We start from the raw sequence: 19,188 nt of genomic DNA on the forward strand, positions 1-19,188 counted from the left end.
ACAGAACAGGAGCTCACACAGAATGGCAGTGTACGAAGCTCACACAGAATGGCAATGTACGAAGCTCACACAGAATGGCACTGTACGAAGCTCACACAGAATGGCACTGTACGAAGCTCACACAGAATGGCACTGTGCGAAGCTCACACAGAATGGCACTGTACGAAGCTCACACAGAATGGCAGTGTACGACGCTCACACAAAATGGCAGTGTACGAAGCTCACACAGAATGGCACTGTACGAAGCTCACACAGAATGGCACTGTACGAAGCTCACACAGAATGGCACTGTACGAAGCTCACACAGAATGGCACTGTACGAAGCTCACACAGAATGGCACTGTACGAAGCTCACACAGAATGGCACTGTACGAAGCTCACACAGAATGGCACTGTACGAAGCTCACACAGAATGGCAGTGTACGACGCTCACACAGAATGGCACTGTACGATGCTCACACAGAATGGCACTGTACGACGCTCACACAGAATGGCAGTGTACGAAGCTCACACAGAATGGCGATGTACGATGCTCACACAGAATGGCACTGTACGACGCTCACACAGAATGGCACTGAACGATGCTCACACAGAATGGCACTGTACGACGATCACACAGAATGGCACTGTGCGAAGCTCACACAGAATGGCACTGTACGAAGCTCACACAGAATGGCACTGTACGATGCTCACACAGAATGGCAGTGAACGATGCTCTCACAGAATGGCATAGTGCGATGCTCACACAGAATGGCAGTGTACGAAGCTCACACAGAATGGCACTGTACGACGCTCACACAGAATGGCAGTGAACGATGCTCTCACAGAATGGCATAGTGCGATGCTCACACAGAATGGCAGTGTACGAAGCTCACACGGAATGGTACTGTACGAAGCTCACACAGAATGGCACTGTACGATGCTCACACAGAATGGCACTGTACGAAGCTCACACGGAATGGTACTGTACGAAGCTCACACAGAATGGCACTGTACGATGCTCACACAGAATGGCACTGTACAACGCTCACACAGAATGGCACTGTACGATGCTCACACAGAATGGCACTGTACGAAGCTCACACAGAATGGCACTGTACGAAGCTCACACAGAATGGCACTGTACGACGCTCACACAGAATGGCACTGTACGAAGCTCACACAGAATGGCACTGTACGACGCTCACACAGAATGGCAATGTACGAAGCTCACACAGAATGGCACTGTACGAAGCTCACACAGAATGGCAATGTACGAAGCTCACACAGAATGGCACAGTGCGAAGCTCACACAGAATGGCAATGTACGAAGCTCACACAGAATGGCACTGTACGAAGCTCACACAGAATGGCACTGTACGAAGCTCACACAGAATGGCACTGTATGAAGCTCACACAGAATGGCACTGTACGAAGCTCACACAGAATGGCACTGTACGAAGCTCACACGGAATGGCACTGAACGATGCTCACACAGAATGGCACTGTACGACGCTCACCCAGAATGGCAGTGTACGAAGCTCACACAGAATGGCACTGTACGAAGCTCACACAGAATGGCACTGTACGACGCTCACCCAGAATGGCACTGTACGAAGCTCACACAGAATGGCAATGTACGAAGCTCACACAGAATGGCAGTGTACGACGCTCACACAGAATGGCACTGTACGACGCTCACCCAGAATGGCAGTGTACGAAGCTCACACAGAATGGCACTGTACGAAGCTCACACAGAATGGCACTGTACGACGCTCACCCAGAATGGCACTGTACGAAGCTCACACAGAATGGCAATGTACGAAGCTCACACAGAATGGCAATGTACGACGCTCACACAGAATGGCACTGTACGACGCTCACCTAGAATGGCAGTGTACGAAGCTCACACAGAATGGCAATGTACGAAGCTCACACAGAATGGCAGTGTACGACGCTCACACAGAATGGCAGTGTACGAAGCTCACACAGAATGGCACTGTACGAAGCTCACACAGAATGGCACTGTACGAAGCTCACACAGAATGGCACTGTACGAAGCTCACACAGAATGGCAGTGTGCAAAGCTCACACAGAATGGCACTGTACGATGCTCACACAGAATGGCACTGTACGACGCTCACCCAGAATGGCAGTGTACGAAGCTCACACAGAATGGCACTGTACAGAGCTCACCCAGAATGGTAGTGTACGAAGCTCACACAGAATGGCACTGTACAAAGCTCACACAGAATGGCACTGTACGAAGCTCACACAGAATGGCACTGTACGAAGCTCACACAGAATGGCACTGTATGAAGCTCACACGGAATGGCACTGTACGAAGCTCACACGGAATGGTACTGTACGAAGCTCACATAGAATGGCACTGTACGAAGCTCACACAGAATGGCACTGTACGAAGCTCACACAGAATGGCAGTGTGCGAAGCTCACACAGAATGGCAGTGTACGAAGCTCACACAGAATGGCAGTGTACGACGCTCACACAGAATGGCAGTGTACGACGCTCACACAGAATGGCAGTGTACGAAGCTCACACAGAATGGCACTGTACGAAGCTCACACAGAATGGCACTGTACGAAGCTCACACAGAATGACACTGTACGAAGCTCACACAGAATGGCACTGTACGATGCTCACACAGAATGGCACTGTACGACGCTCACCCAGAATGGCAGTGTACGAAGCTCACACAGAATGGCACTGTACAGAGCTCACACAGAATGGCACTGTGCGAAGCTCACACAGAATGGCAGTGTACGAAGCTCACACAGAATGGCAGTGTACAAAGCTCACACAAAATGGCAGTGTACGAAGCTCACACAGAATGGCAGTGTACGAAGCTCACACAAAATGGCACTGTACGAAGCTCACACAGAATGGCACTGTACGAAGCTCACACAAAATGGCACTGAACGATGCTCACACAGAATGGCACTGTACAGAGCTCACACAGAATGGCACTGTACAGAGCTCACACAGAATGGCACTGTGCGAAGCTCACACAGAATGGCAGTGTACGAAGCTCACACGGAATGGCAGTGTACGAAGCTCACAAAGAATGGCACTGAACGATGCTCACACAGAATGGCACTGTACGAAGCTCACACGGAATGGCACTGTACGAAGCTCACACGGAATGGCAGTGTACGAAGCTCACACGGAATGGCACTGTGCGAAGCTCACACAGAATGGCAGTGTACGAAGCTCACACAGAATGGCACTGAACGATGCTCACACAGAATGGCACTCCATCCAAACCCTCAGGATTAAAGTTCTTAAAGGGAATTTCAAAGACTCTCATGAACGAAAGACTTTTGAGATGAATATGATCACACATTTCAACACCATAATTGAAGGACTTATTGTAGACTCTGGCTTTCTCACACACTACCAAAACTTTTTATAAACTCACATCTTAATGTCTTATATAGTTATTTTTCAATATTTTTGCTTCACCTTATTTGGATCAATTTATATACAAACATACATGCAGCTATATACTTCCATGCCTTGCTGTTTTTTGTTTTTTTTACTTGATTATTGACTCTCCTCAATTTATTTACTTTCTCTGGCTATTCTCAGCCAACCTGCACCTTTCACTTTCAGGCACATCTACTGCTATTTATGACGCCCCACTCACCCGCCTCCCTCCCCTTCTCTAACATCAGTTGTTTTAAGTGTTAAACTATCAGATTTATCCGTATTGCTTTAGACCTGATAAAGAGAGAAAAACTCTCAAAAGCTTGTCTTTGAAATATTATGTTAGTCCAATAAAAAAATATCATTGCATACTGCAATACTCTGGTATTTTGGCATCATATTTATATAATAATGTGTATATACATATACATACATTGTGGCATACCCTGTACTTTTACTTGTCCCAGATATTTTCCCTGTATTTGGTAGATTGATCTACTGAACACCGACCACCTCCTGGCTCAATTAACTTCAAAGTAACGACAAAGTTAAGTGCTCTCTCTGTGTGGCCGCCGTTCGTATAACTTAACAACACATGCGCTGGAAAATTGCGGCCATCTTGTCTCCTGAAAGCAGGTAGCGGTACTTGGTCGTCGAGTGTCTGGAACTCTAAGTCGGACACCCGACCTCGTGAACACTGGTAACTTTGTATGAACGCCTACTTCTATTCCCGACAAGCCAGGAGAGCGCTATTCGGTGAAAATGTACGCACAAACTAGATGAACTATCACTACCTATGAGTCAGGGCATCCGTTTGATATTTTGTTCATTTGGGACTCCCGAAAGTGACCGACTGCTACCTGTTTTGTTTGCGTATGAGACCGATGAAGTGCTTGGTTTTTCCCACGACCTTCTTGGATTTCGGGAGAGTATGAATTAGTGTACTATGCAAATGGGCTTTAATCACTTAACCCTCTAGGAGTTTAGGAGAGTGTGAATGAACATAGTATACGAAGTACAAGGAGTTTGTTACACACATCATAAAAAAACATGAAATAAGGCGAAATCTTCTATAAATAAATCAATATACACCATTTAAAAAAGTTAACAATTCATTAAATCATTGTTTCATTATATGTAATAAACTTTTTTTTTAAATTTGAAGTGAACATTTGATAATTATACCAGTAATCATGCTGTTCCTTTATAGTTTGTGTGTCTGTGTCATTAATGTAACACAACATGTAGACTAATCGTCTTGTGCACTCTGAATGACTGCAGGTTTTCATCCCGTTGCTGCCCACCATACGCTATATGAGTCCACTAGAAGATGAAAACAGACCAACTCTGGCCGCGCACCGCTCTGATCCTACAGAGTGAAACACATTATATAATAATCAGGCTTTGTGGAACATCCGATAGCTCCAAAATCAAATATTCAAAAAGTGGGAAGAAAGTCTTGTAAAGTAAAGAGTATTGATTATATGTAAATCTGGTTATAGAATACAATAACGACAGTCTGGGTGTCTAAGCTAAACGGCGGACATTGGCAATTCACTTAGATCACCTTATGTCATTAATCAATTAATCAATTACTCAATTAGTTGTGATCTTTGTCACTCAATATACTGTATAGTTGTATGAGTTTCTGTGTGTGATTGACACATTTTGCACTGCTCTATAATGAGGATGAAAACAGAAATACAATATACATAAAACATATTATAAAATAAATTAAATAACTTTAAAAGTATATAAAAGGATTCTCCCTAAGAAATACTGTTTTTTTTTTCTCTCCCATCGGCTAGGGCTTCCACTACTGAAAGACACCATCACAGATACCATCACAATGATGTCCTTCTAATGAAATACATAGAAATATGGAACATTCCATAAATATACAGTAACTGTATCATCTGCTGTTGCCAAGTGACTCCTTGCCAAAATAATCTTCTAATGTCCATTATTACTTCCTGAGATTGCTCAGTGCTGTTCTTAGTACAAGGGAGAAATGATATCTCATGAGAGGTTACAGTCTGATATATTAATATTATTCTTACCATGAGATTTGCGGGACTGACTGACAGTACATGCAGGTCTCTCATTATTTTCTCTTCTTTCAATTGACCAACAGACACATGATCCATAAATCAATAAATCTGGGTATGTTGTTTAGCATTCAATGGTATTCTAAGATTAAAAGATAAAAAGATAAAATACAGATTTCTACATTTTCTGTAGATTAATATGTTGATAAAATAATATCAGAAAAGTTATGACATGAATAGCTCTAACATATCATGACTCTGCGATGGGAAGAGACCTTCACACCAATGTTACAGAGTTTATCTTCCTGGGATTTTCTGATTTATCTAGTTCTCTCCAGTCTGTTCTGTTTAGTTTCTTCCTCTTTGCCTATATCCTTACATTACTTGGAAATGGTGTAATCATCCTGACTGTTACATCTGACCCTGTGCTTCATACCCCTATGTATTTCTTTCTGAGGAACCTATCACTGCTTGAGCTATTCTTTACTACTGTCACCATTCCCAAAGTACTTGAAGACTTCTCGTCTAAGAAGAGGTCCATCTCCTTTACTGGTTGTGCTTTTCAGATGTTTATTTTCTTTGCTGTTGGAGTTTCAGAATGTGTTTTCCTTGCAGTGATGGCCTTTGATCGATATGTGGCTATCTGCCACCCTTTAAGGTATATGTCTGTTATGAACAGAACCTTGTGTTACAAACTGACTGTCGGGTCATGGGCGGTGGGGATCTTTGTGTCTTTGGGACAAACTACCTTCATCTTCACCTTGCCTTATTGTAATTCCAACCACATAAACCATTTCTTCTGTGATATCCCCCCACTGCTCAGCCTGGCCTGTGCCAATACTTTTATAAATGAACTCTCTGTCTTCATTGCTTGTCTTGTGGGGGCCACAATCCCATTCCTTCTCATTTTCTGTTCATATATCAACATTCTGTCGTCTATAATGCGCATACACTCAGCAGAGGGTCGTCATAAGGCATTATCCACGTGTGGATCTCATCTGACCTCTGTTATTTTATTCTATGGGGCGGCCATGTTTATGTATCTACGTTTAGGGACTCAGGGTTCGACTGGCAATGATAGAATGATAGCTCTTTTCTACTGTATGGTAATTCCTGCAATTAATCCACTGATCTACAGCCTACGAAACAAAGACATGAAGAAAGCTCTACTAAATCTAACATTGCAGACTGTGAATAGATCCAAAAGACAAACTTTCTGATTGGACTCCGCAGAGACTGTACGTAAAATGTATCATCGAACGTAAATAGTAACACATTTCAAGCAAAGTAAAACCAGCTAAGAAATGTAATATGATATTAAATTTTACATTATAACTGTTTATGTGTGTTGTGTTTAAGAAGTGGTGATAAATTCAATATGAAATGTACAATCTGCACATTAACAGACAAGTCTTGTTTCACATTTCTAAGGGAGTATTTTAACTGAGGATTCAAGGTGGAAGAAGCTTTAAAAGGACAGTGTTAGCCCTAAAACAATGTCAACCCAACATTTTTGCTTATAATTTTAGATCTGTATTTAATAAGGAAATAGGTCTTAGATTGGCACACTCATTAGGGGATTTGCCTGGTTTGGGTATAGTAATTATATGGGCCAGGAGCATTTCTTCTGGTATCGACCTAGAATCCTTAAAATAATTAAATAGATTTGTAAGATATGGTGCGAGTTCAGTTTCGAAAGTTTTATAAAAGCTATTTGGAAACCCATCTGGGCCCGGGGCTTTATTTTTAGGAAGTGTATAAATCATTTTCCTTATTTCATCTTCGGAAAACTGGGCTGTAAGTATTTTGCATTGTTGGCTGGTTAGTCTGGGCAAGTTTACCTCATTGAAAAAGGTAGCTATTTCGTCCTTTGAGGGCTGATGTGTAGTGAAGTCCCGAAGGTTCGCTGGTGAATAGTTCCAGCCGAACATAGCGTATTCGCGTTCGCCACGGATGGCGAACATATGCGATGTTCGGTCCACCCCCTATTTGTTATCATTGAGTAAACTTTGACCCTGTACCTCACAGTCAGCAGACACATTCCAGCCAATCAGCAGCAGACCCTCCCTCCCAGACCCTCCCACCTCCTAAACAGCATACAATTTAGATTAATTCTGAAGCTGCGTACATTTTTTTTTTATTATTTTTTTTTATTATACATTATCCACCATAGTCAGTAACCTGTGTTTATTATACATTATCCCCCCCGTAGCCAGTAACCTGTGTTTATTATACATTATCCCCCCATAGCCAGTAACCTGTGTTTATTATACATTATCTCCCCATAGCCAGTAACCTGTTTAAAAAATAAAATAAAAAAGGGTCCCCCCTCCCTGAGCGGGTGGGGGCCCTAAAGTAAAAAAAGGGGGGAGGACCTATTGTCCTCCCTACCGGCCCACACCCCTGAGCGGTGGTGGGGGCCCTAAATAAAAATTGGGGTGGGGGGAACCTAATGTCCTCCCCCCTGGCCCCAACCCCTGAGCGGTGGGTGGGGGCCCTAAACAAAAATTGGGGGGGGACCTAATGTCCTCCCCCTGGCCCCCACCCCTGAGTGGTGGGTGGGGGCCCTAAACACAAATTGGGGGGACCTAATGTCCTCCCCCTGGACCCCACCCCTGAGCAGTGGGTGGGGGCCCTAAACACAAATTGGGGGGGAGATCTAATGTCCTCCCCCTTGGCCCCCACCCCTGAGCGGTGGGTGGGGGCCCTAAACAATGTCCTCCCCCCTGGCCCCCACCCCTGAGCGGTAGGTGGGGGCCCTAAACACAAATTGGGGGGGACCTAATGTCCCCCCCATGGCCCCCACCCCTGAGCGGTGGTTGGGGGCCCTAAACAAAAGTAAGGAGGGAGGACCTAATGTCCTCCACCCTCGCTCCCACCCCTGAGCGGTGGGTGGGGGCCCTAAACAAGAATAAGGGGGGGGACCCCCTTTAACTAACTGGGACGATTTAACTAAGTACCTTTAAAAATAAAAATACACTTACCATTCAATGTTTTCTTTCATCTAAAATCTTCTTTATTCAGCCCCCAAAAAGGCCAAATAAAAAATCCATAATAACCGACGCAATAAAAAAAAAAAACGAGCGCAAAAAAAAATAATCCATCTTCACCTGGCGAGGGCTCCGCGCAGACTGAGCTCTGCAGGGCGGGGGAAGGCTTATAAAGCCTTCCTCCGCCCTACAATTAGGCTCAGAGCACTCTGATTGGTGGGTTTAAGCCATCCAATCAGAATGCTCTGACAGGTAAATGAAGAGACTGACAGGTAAGTCTCTACATTTACCTGTCACAGCACTCTGATTGGTTGGTTTGAATTGGTTACTTAATCCACCAATCAGTGTGTTATGAGTCAAATTACACAGCGTGGGAAAATTCCCCAGAACATTCCCACGCTGTGTAAAATGAGACAGAGCACTCTGATTGGTGGATTTCAAACCAACCAATCAGAGTGCTGTGACAGGTAAATGTAGAGACTTACCTGTCAGTCTCTTCATTTACCTGTCAGAGCATTCTGATTGGATGGCTTAAACCCACCATTCAGAGTGCTCTGAGCCTAATTGCAGGGCGGGGCAAGGCTTTATAAGCCTTACCCCGCCCTGCAGAGCTCAGTCTGCGCGGAGCCCTCGCCGGGTGAAGATGGATTTTTAGGTCCCCCCCTCAATTTGTATTTAGGGCCCCCACCCACCGCTCAGGGGTGGGGGCCAGGGGGAGGACATTAGGCCCCTCCCCTTATTCTTGTTTAGGGCCCCCACCCACCGCTCAGGGGTTGGGGCCAGGGGGGAGGACATTAGGTTCCCCCCACCCCAATTTTTATTTAGGGCCCCCACCACCGCTCAGGGGTGTGGGCCGGTAGGGAGGACAATAGGTCCTCCCCCCTTTTTTTTACTTTAGGGCCCCCACCCGCTCAGGGAGGGGGGACCCTTTTTTATTTTATTTTTTAAACAGGTTACTGGCTATGGGGAGATAATGTATAATAAACACAGGTTACTGGCTATGGGGGGATAATGTATAATAAACACAGGTTACTGGCTATGGGGGGATAATGTATAATAAACACAGGTTACTGGCTATGGGAGGGATAATGTATAATAAACACAGGTTACTGGCTATGGGAGGATAATGTATAATAAACACAGGTTACTGGCTATGGGAGGGATAATGTATAATAAACACAGGTTACTGGCTATGGGAGGGATAATGTATAATAAACACAGGTTACTGACTATGGTGGATAATGTATAATAAAAAAAAAAAATAAAAAAAAAATGAATGCAGCTTCAGAATTAATCTAAATTGTATGCTGTTTAGGAGGTGGGAGGGTCTGGGAGGGAGGGTCTGCTGCTGATTGGCTGGAATGTGTCTGCTGACTGTGAGGTACAGGGTCAAAGTTTACTCAATGATAACAAATAGGGGGTGGACCGAACAACTTTTTTTAGGTGTTAGTCCCCTTGAAACAACTTTTCCATCACTATTGTGGCCAGAAAGAGTCCCTGTGGGTTTTAAAATTCGCCTGCCTATTGAAGTATATGGCGGTTCGCCGGGTTCGCCGGGTTCGCCCGTTCGCGAACATTTGCTGAAGTTCGCGTTCGCCGTTCGCGAACGGAAAATTTCATGTTCGCGACATCACTACTGATGTGTATTTATATCAAGTATTAAATTATATAGTGTGTGATAGAAGGAAGCCAGCTCTTCCACTATTTCTTGCGGATTATACAGTTTGTTGCCTTTGGAGTTATTCAAGAAAGATAGTTTAGACTGTAAATTTTGGAATTTTAATTTACTTGCCAATAATTTACCAGCCTTATTACCCTGCATATATTGGGTTAGTTTTAATTTATATAAATATATCGAAGCAACTGTTGTATTCCATTAAAATGTCCTACCACAACCAATAATCTACCTAAATTATCCATATATTGAGTCCTGTGTAAATTCCCAATCCTTGTGAAACATTATAGAAACCCCTTTTGATTTATGGGGTGAGAAGGTGTGGTAATTTTGTGTGTATTTATTGGGTTTAAAATTGGGAGCTTTTTTTTTTTTTTGGCCACACGAATAAAACCTATGTTAATAGATTTGATCTCACCAGAGCAAACGGGGTTCGTCCCATCAAGACAACCTGGGGATAACAAAAGTCATTTTTTAAACTTAATTTCTTGGGCACACGATAGTAAACAAAAGGGCCTATTATAAGCCCTGGACGCGGAGAAATCGTCTGATCGTTTAAATTGGACATACATGCAGGAAGTAATGATAAGAATGGGCTTGCCCCCAGTTCTTTGGGGTAATATAATAGCTCTATATTCTAGTCCCGCAGCCAAAATATAATTTCGAATTTTTGTCCAGGCCATTTCAAATTACAAATGGATCCAACAATAAAACAGAAAAAAGGGCGGTGGTTGCGCACACAATGAATGATATCCTTGTGTGCGCAACCACCGCCCTCTTTTCTGTTTTATCGTTGTAGTAAGTGTTATAAAGTGACTATACACTTGGGTGGTTTTTATGTGTGCTGCACTGGTCTTTTATATATGATATTTCGAACATAATACTATCAATTTTTAGCGCCATCCTTTATCTCTGTTTTACAAATGGATCCAGACAAGAATGCCCCCTATCCCCACTGATTTTTATTTTATGTATGGAACACCTAGTGAGACACATTAAAGGCCAGGAAAGAATTAAAGGTCTAAATACGCCGATAGGGGAATAAAAAAATCGCTCTTTTTGCAGATGATGTCTTATTATTTCTAACCAATCCAGAGGTATCAATATCACAATTATTAATTATGCTCGAAAGATTTGGTCAAATGTCGTATTATCAAAATAATAAGGATTAGGGCTTTCAACAGAAACCACACAACGCTTAAAATCCATTTACCCATTTACCATCTAAGGAAATATTTACATATCTACAGATCAGGAATTAAAGAGCAATATTAAAGAAATCCATTCACTAGCACCGTTTGCCTTAAAATGTATGGGGAAACTGCCTAATATTAAAGCATTATCTTTCTGCTGTAATACTCTCTTGACACAAATGGAACCTAAGAAACAGAAATATATGCTAAAATGGGAAAGGGATCTAGGGGAATTGTTCTCGTTAGCAACTTGGTACCAGGGACAAAGGGAAACTAGAGAGGTTTCCTGCAACCTTAATCATTGGGAAGCATACTGCAAAATTATCATGCGATGGTACTTGGTGCCAGTTTAATTAACACACATGTATCCAGGGACGAGTAATAGGTGTTGGCGATGCTCAGGACAGGAGGGGTCTATATATCACATTTTCTGGCTTTGTCCAAGTATTATTAAATTATGGGAGGATATAAACATGTTTCATCCTGTCACTTTCTGGACTTCCTCAGGATGTGTTATCGCATCAGCTTTCTTCTTTAAATATGGTACTTTTACACCCATGCCAGTCGGTGATTGTGAATATTCGTCTCTTTCCCAATTATGTCACATACTGCAATGGCTGAGGATGGTACAATATACTGTGGAACACAGAGCAACTTTATTAACACATACTTATGATTCCAAAAGCCTAATGTCACGGACACAGCTGTAAAAAAAAAAGAACAATATGTCCTAAAATTTTGGACCAAGTAGTGCTTAAAAAATACATACATAGTTAAAAACACAACAGCAATGTGTTTCATGCCAAGTGTGGCACTTAGTCATAGACTTGTTTGTTTATCAACTATATAAGTGTCAAGTTCACAAAGCAAAATGTTAATTGGAGCAAAAATATATAGTTTTTTTGTGACAAAATGATAATAAAATCTATGTAAAATTGCAACATTTTTTTAATAGTATGTAGACATGTGTAGATTTAGATACCTAAATATGAATCTTGGACTAAGTAGTAGATAATGGTATGTGAAATACATCAGTCGTAGCATTAATTGTGCTGTTATTATGTTGGCAGGGCTTAGCATGCTTATATGATGATATTTTCCTTCCTACTCCTTCTATTATTACCCCCTCTTTTCTCTTCCTTTCTCCGTATAGGATATCCAGGATATTATATTTATCTTTCTCTATTCAGTAAGGGGTGGGGTAGGGTGATGGAACGAGGTGCTTTTTGCATTCTAATTACCAGAAGACTCACATAGCACCAGCCGTTTCATTATCATGAAGCTTGTATCACCTTTATCCCATACTATAGATAGTCTCCTTTAGGTACAATATACTAATACATATTTATTCATGTGATCAGCTATATAGCAATAGTTTGTTAACAAGGGTAATTTTATAAATACATATTTTTCTTTTTTTTGTTTGATTGTATCTGTGACGGACCGCTGGCACTCCGACCGAGTGCCTCCACTAATCGATGCTCCTAGTGCTGGCTGAGGACTCTAAGCACTCCACCAGACACCATAAGCACTGCAGACCCCACTTCCAGTGATGCAGCTGCGCTGGGGTCTCGCCGTCCTCCACCCACCCTGGACCCAAGACCAGGATCCACCTTCCAGTGGGTAGACCTCTCCTAATCCAGAGAACGTTTCAGGAACAAGAACAGCTCTTCCAAGAGCTTATCCTGGGGAGCATAGTGTGATTATAGCAATCCCCAAGTGTAGTTATCACATCCCCCAAGCATGAGCCAAGGCTTCAAGAAAGGGTCAAGCAGGTCTGGTTAATGAGCACCAAAGGACTTTATTTTATACAAGTTTTCCCACCAGGTTACCACCCACGTGGTTATGTGGAACAGCCAATCAAACACATTACAATACAGTCAGACACTCCCAGCCAAGGCACACAAGCCCTCCCCTCTGCCTGTGATATAATTACTAAACACAATGGGCTAACGTAATTATCACAGGCAGGAAAATATACAATTTTACACAATGTTGATAACTTTAGGAATATACATCACATTCACATTTTCAGAACAAGCATAACTAGGGGACAAACATATTAAAAAATCATACAATTTGGTCCAGTGGTTCAAAAGATAGGTGGAAGTCATATTTGACCGACTGCAAGCATGGCTTTCATGCCCAAAACAGTTCCACAGATTTAGGCTGTGCAGCCGGTCTATCTTCTCCTCTATCCTGGAGATAATTGGCTTAAGTGGGTGTGGTAACTTAATTATCTCCAGGTACAGAAAATATCTCCATTTAAAACCCCCACATTCAACCTATCCCCAGATAGCTTGGGTCTGAGCACTAAATATATCTGAACAGCGCTCAGATCCCACGGACAAAATAAAATCGCCATAGGTTTAAAGTTTAGCAAGGGCTAATGAGAGATTGAGGAGGACAAAGCAGCCAGTTTTAACTGGTCTGGCAGTGTCCCTGGGACAACGCCTTGCTGGAGAACAATAGACAGGAAAACGGGGGTGGGGAAGAGGCACATTTTCTCATGGAATTAAAGGGGCAGAAAAAGTGTGTTACAATCCAATATGCCCAAATAATGTTTTTAAAGGGCCATACACCCCAGGGCCATGGTCATAAGGCAGGAGGCTGACAATTGGGCTCCTCCAAAAGCCAGGGGCAAAGGGCAGTTTGTTGTATAAAAAGCCAGTGACAAAGGGCAGTTTGTCACAGTATCCTTTTTGTATCTTGGTACATAAGTATCTACTGTAAGACTTTTACCAGGACTTTAGGTTCTATGACAGGGGTAAGGCAACTTTCGTCACACCAGGTGTTGTAGACTATATCTCCCCTGATACTTTGCCAGCGATATGGCTGTAAGTGCATTATGGGGGATGTAGTCCATAACGTCTACAGGTGGTGTAGGTAGCTTACCTCTGTTCTATGGCGATAGAACTATACTTTATGGGGAAGAGATTAACAAATAGCACAATGCATAAACAATCTCAATATTTACATTCAGGATTTACTTGTTGACACATTAACATATTGTTTTAACATGATTTGATTTGGTCACTTTGCTGATGGGTTTAGAACAGATTTTCATTGAATGATCTTAGTGCAAACTTCATACTCAGTAATATTTTGCTAGACTACTGAATGTTGAAACCCATTTACAAAGCTGTAAGTATCTGAATAGCTTCTGGTTCCTCGTTAGTTGCCTAGCAGGCATTATAACTCTCTCCATACATTGCCATTTATTATAAAGCTTCTATGCCATAAATGTCATCAGGTCCCTCACTTCAACTCATTACCAGGATATCTGACTATTTTCACATATCTATATTTGTCATCCATACAGCATATGAAAAATAAATATTCTATGTGAATTCTCATATTCTAGCCCTATATAATCTAAAAAATAATTCCACAATATTTGAGTGAATACGTTATATTATATACACACGATATTTAAACGTTATAGTATATACACACGATATTTGAGTGGATACGTTATAGTATATACACACGATATTTAAGTGAATACGTTATAGTATATACACACGATATTTGAGTGAATACGTTAAAGTATACATACACACGATATTTGAGTGAATACGTTAAAGTATACATACACACGATATTTGAGTGAATACGTTATAGTATATACACACGATATTTGAGTGAATACATTATAGTATATATACACGATATTTGAGTGAATACGTTAAAGTATATACACACGATATTTGAGTGAATACATTATAGTATATATACACGATATTTGAGTGAATACGTTATAGTATATACACATGATATTTGAGTGGATACTTTATAGTATATACACACGATATTTGAGTGAATACATTATAGTATATATACACGATATTTGAGTGAATACGTTAAAGTATACATACACACGATATTTGAGTGAATACGTTAAAGTATACATACACACGATATTTGAGTGAATACGTTATAGTATATACACATGATATTTGAGTGGATACTTTATAGTATATACATACGATATTTGAGTGAATACGTTATAGTATATACACACGATATTTGAGGGAATACGTTATAGTATATACACACGATATTTGAGTGAATACGTTAAAGTATACATACACACGATATTTGAGTGAATACGTTATAGTATATATACACGATATTTGAGTGAATACGTTAAAGTATACATACACACGATATTTGAGTGAATACGTTATAGTATATATACACGATATTTGAGTGAATACGTTAAAGTATACATACACACGATATTTGAGTGAATACGTTATAGTATATACACATGATATTTGAGTGGATACTTTATAGTATATACATACGATATTTGAGTGAATACGTTATAGTATATACATACGATATTTGAGGGAATACGTTATAGTATATACACACGATATTTGAGTGAATACGTTAAAGTATACATACACACGATATTTGAGTGAATACGTTATAGTATATATACACGATATTTGAGTGAATACGTTAAAGTATACATACACACGATATTTGAGTGAATACGTTATAGTATATATACACGATATTTGAGTGAATACGTTAAAGTATACATACACACGATATTTGAGTGAATACGTTATAGTATATACACATGATATTTGAGTGGATACTTTATAGTATATACATACGATATTTGAGTGAATACGTTATAGTATATACATACGATATTTGAGTGGATACGTTATAGTATATACATACGATATTTGAGTGAATACGTTATAGTATATACACACGATATTTAAGTGAATACGTTATAGTATATACACACGATATTTGAGTGGATACGTTATAGTATATACACACGATATTTGAGTGGATACGTTATAGTATATACATACGATATTTGAGTGGATACGTTATAGTATATACACACGATATTTGAGTGAATACGTTATAGTATATACACACGATATTTGAGTGAATACGTTATAATATATACACACGATATTTGAGTGGATACGTTATAGTATATATGCACGATATTTGAGTGGATACGTTATAGTATATACACACGATATTTGAGTGGATACGTTATAGTATATATGCACGATATTTGAGTGGATACGTTATAGTATATACACACGATATTTGAGTGAATACGTTATAGTATATACACACGATATTTGAGTGAATACGTTATAGTATATATGCACGATATTTGAGTGGATACGTTATAGTATATATGCACGATATTTGAGTTGATACGTTATAGTATATATGCACGATATTTGAGTGGATACGTTATAGTATATACACACGATATTTGAGTGAATACGTTATAGTATATACACATGATATTTGAGTGGATACTTTATAGTATATACATACGATATTTGAGTGAATACGTTATAGTATATACATACGATATTTGAGGGAATACGTTATAGTATATACACACGATATTTGAGTGAATACGTTAAAGTATACATACACACGATATTTGAGTGAATACGTTATAGTATATATACACGATATTTGAGTGAATACGTTAAAGTATACATACACACGATATTTGAGTGAATACGTTATAGTATATATACACGATATTTGAGTGAATACGTTAAAGTATACATACACACGATATTTGAGTGAATACGTTATAGTATATACACATGATATTTGAGTGGATACTTTATAGTATATACATACGATATTTGAGTGAATACGTTATAGTATATACATACGATATTTGAGTGGATACGTTATAGTATATACATACGATATTTGAGTGAATACGTTATAGTATATACACACGATATTTAAGTGAATACGTTATAGTATATACAAACGATATTTGAGTGGATACGTTATAGTATATACAAACGATATTTGAGTGGATACGTTATAGTATATACACACGATATTTGAGTGGATACGTTATAGTATATACACACGATATTTGAGTGGATACGTTATAGTATATACATACGATATTTGAGTGGATACGTTATAGTATATACACACGATATTTGAGTGAATACGTTATAGTATATACACACGATATTTGAGTGAATACGTTATAGTATATACAAACGATATTTGAGTGAATACGTTATAGTATATACACACGATATTTGAGTGGATACGTTATAGTATATACACACGATATTTGAGTGGATACGTTATAGTATATACACACGATATTTGAGTGGATACGTTATAGTATATACACACGATATTTGAGTGGATACGTTATAGTATATACACACGATATTTGAGTGGATACGTTATAGTATATACACACGATATTTGAGTGGATACGTTATAGTATATACATACGATATTTGAGTGGATACGTTATAGTATATACACACGATATTTGAGTGAATACGTTATAGTATATACACACGATATTTGAGTGAATACGTTATAATATATACACACGATATTTGAGTGGATACGTTATAGTATATATGCACGATATTTGAGTGGATACGTTATAGTATATACACACGATATTTGAGTGGATACGTTATAGTATATATGCACGATATTTGAGTGGATACGTTATAGTATATACACACGATATTTGAGTGAATACGTTATAGTATATACACACGATATTTGAGTGAATACGTTATAGTATATATGCACGATATTTGAGTGGATACGTTATAGTATATATGCACGATATTTGAGTTGATACGTTATAGTATATATGCACGATATTTGAGTGGATACGTTATAGTATATACACACGATATTTGAGTGAATACGTTATAATATATACACACGATATTTGAGTGGATACGTTATAGTATATATGCACGATATTTGAGTGGATACGTTATAGTATATACACACGATATTTGAGTGGATACGTTATAGTATATACACACGATATTTGAGTGGATACGTTATAGTATATACACACGATATCTGAGTGGATACGTTATAGTATATACACACGATATTTGAGTGGATACGTTATAGTATATACACACGATATTTGAGTGGATACGTTATAGTATATATGCACGATATTTGAGTGAATACGTTATAGTATATACAAACGATATTTGAGTGGATACGTTATATTTTAATTTTATCCTAATTAATGTGCTAGCTATACATTCCATGTTTTAAATAAATCATGAAAAAAAAAATGTAAAATTGGTCTGGCTCATCTGGGTCAATTCCTAATTAAATATTCTCACTGACATTAAAAAAGACTATCCTTGTAAAACATCCCCTTCCTGATCCATTTCTGATATTTATGTTGTTTAGCCAAATCCATAGATCATGTGGTTCATTGTATTGATTGTCATACTGGAAAGCACATGAAAATCGATGGTATTTATACAAAAAAAGAAATAGTTTAGATGACAACTTTTGCAAATCAAGAGAATCTACATGTTCCCAATTTCTGAGTTTTATTTCTTAATTTTCTAGGTCTTTTGACTAAAAAGTCATTTTAGTTTAGTCGTATTTTAGTCATCTGAATTGTTTTAGTTTTAGTCGACTAAATCGCAAAAATTTTAGTTGACTAAAATTTGAGTAAAAATGTTAGTCGACAAAACGAATACTGGTTACCAGTAGTTTGGTTTGTGTTGTCTTACAATTGTTGCTGGGATGGGGAAAGCAGACAACCTTGTTTAATTTTTTTCCACGGGTGTATAATATTTTTATTTTTTTAATTTCTCTCATTTATAAATAATAATATATAGTGCACATAAAAACTAAAATAATATACAAAACTGCAAAACCATTGTGATCATTCCCTTAAATAATATAGATATATATATAGTGCATATAATTCTCAGAAGATAATTTAAACAAATGTTCAGTAGTGACAACAGACTATTGCTGAGATAGGTGATTCCAAGTAGCCTCATAAAAGATAAAATTTTATT

General features: G+C 39.3%; 1 protein-coding gene across 1 annotated transcript; it reads left to right on the top strand.

Moving 5' to 3' along the window:
- Nucleotides 1–5,737: 5,737 nt before the first annotated feature.
- LOC134571396 (olfactory receptor 10AG1-like) lies at nt 5,738–6,694 on the top strand. The gene has a single exon (XM_063429600.1). It carries the CDS (start codon nt 5,738–5,740, stop codon nt 6,692–6,694), a length of 957 nt encoding a protein of 318 aa, XP_063285670.1.
- Nucleotides 6,695–19,188: the final 12,494 nt, after the last annotated feature.

The sequence above is a fragment of the Pelobates fuscus genome, chromosome 8, assembly GCF_036172605.1.
Source record: "Pelobates fuscus isolate aPelFus1 chromosome 8, aPelFus1.pri, whole genome shotgun sequence".
NCBI lineage: Eukaryota > Metazoa > Chordata > Amphibia > Anura > Pelobatidae > Pelobates > Pelobates fuscus.

Excerpts from the sequence above, each read along its gene's own strand:
- LOC134571396 (XM_063429600.1), top strand. The coding sequence starts at position 5,738 with ATGGGAAGAGACCTTCACACCAATGTTACAGAGTTTATCTTCCTGGGA.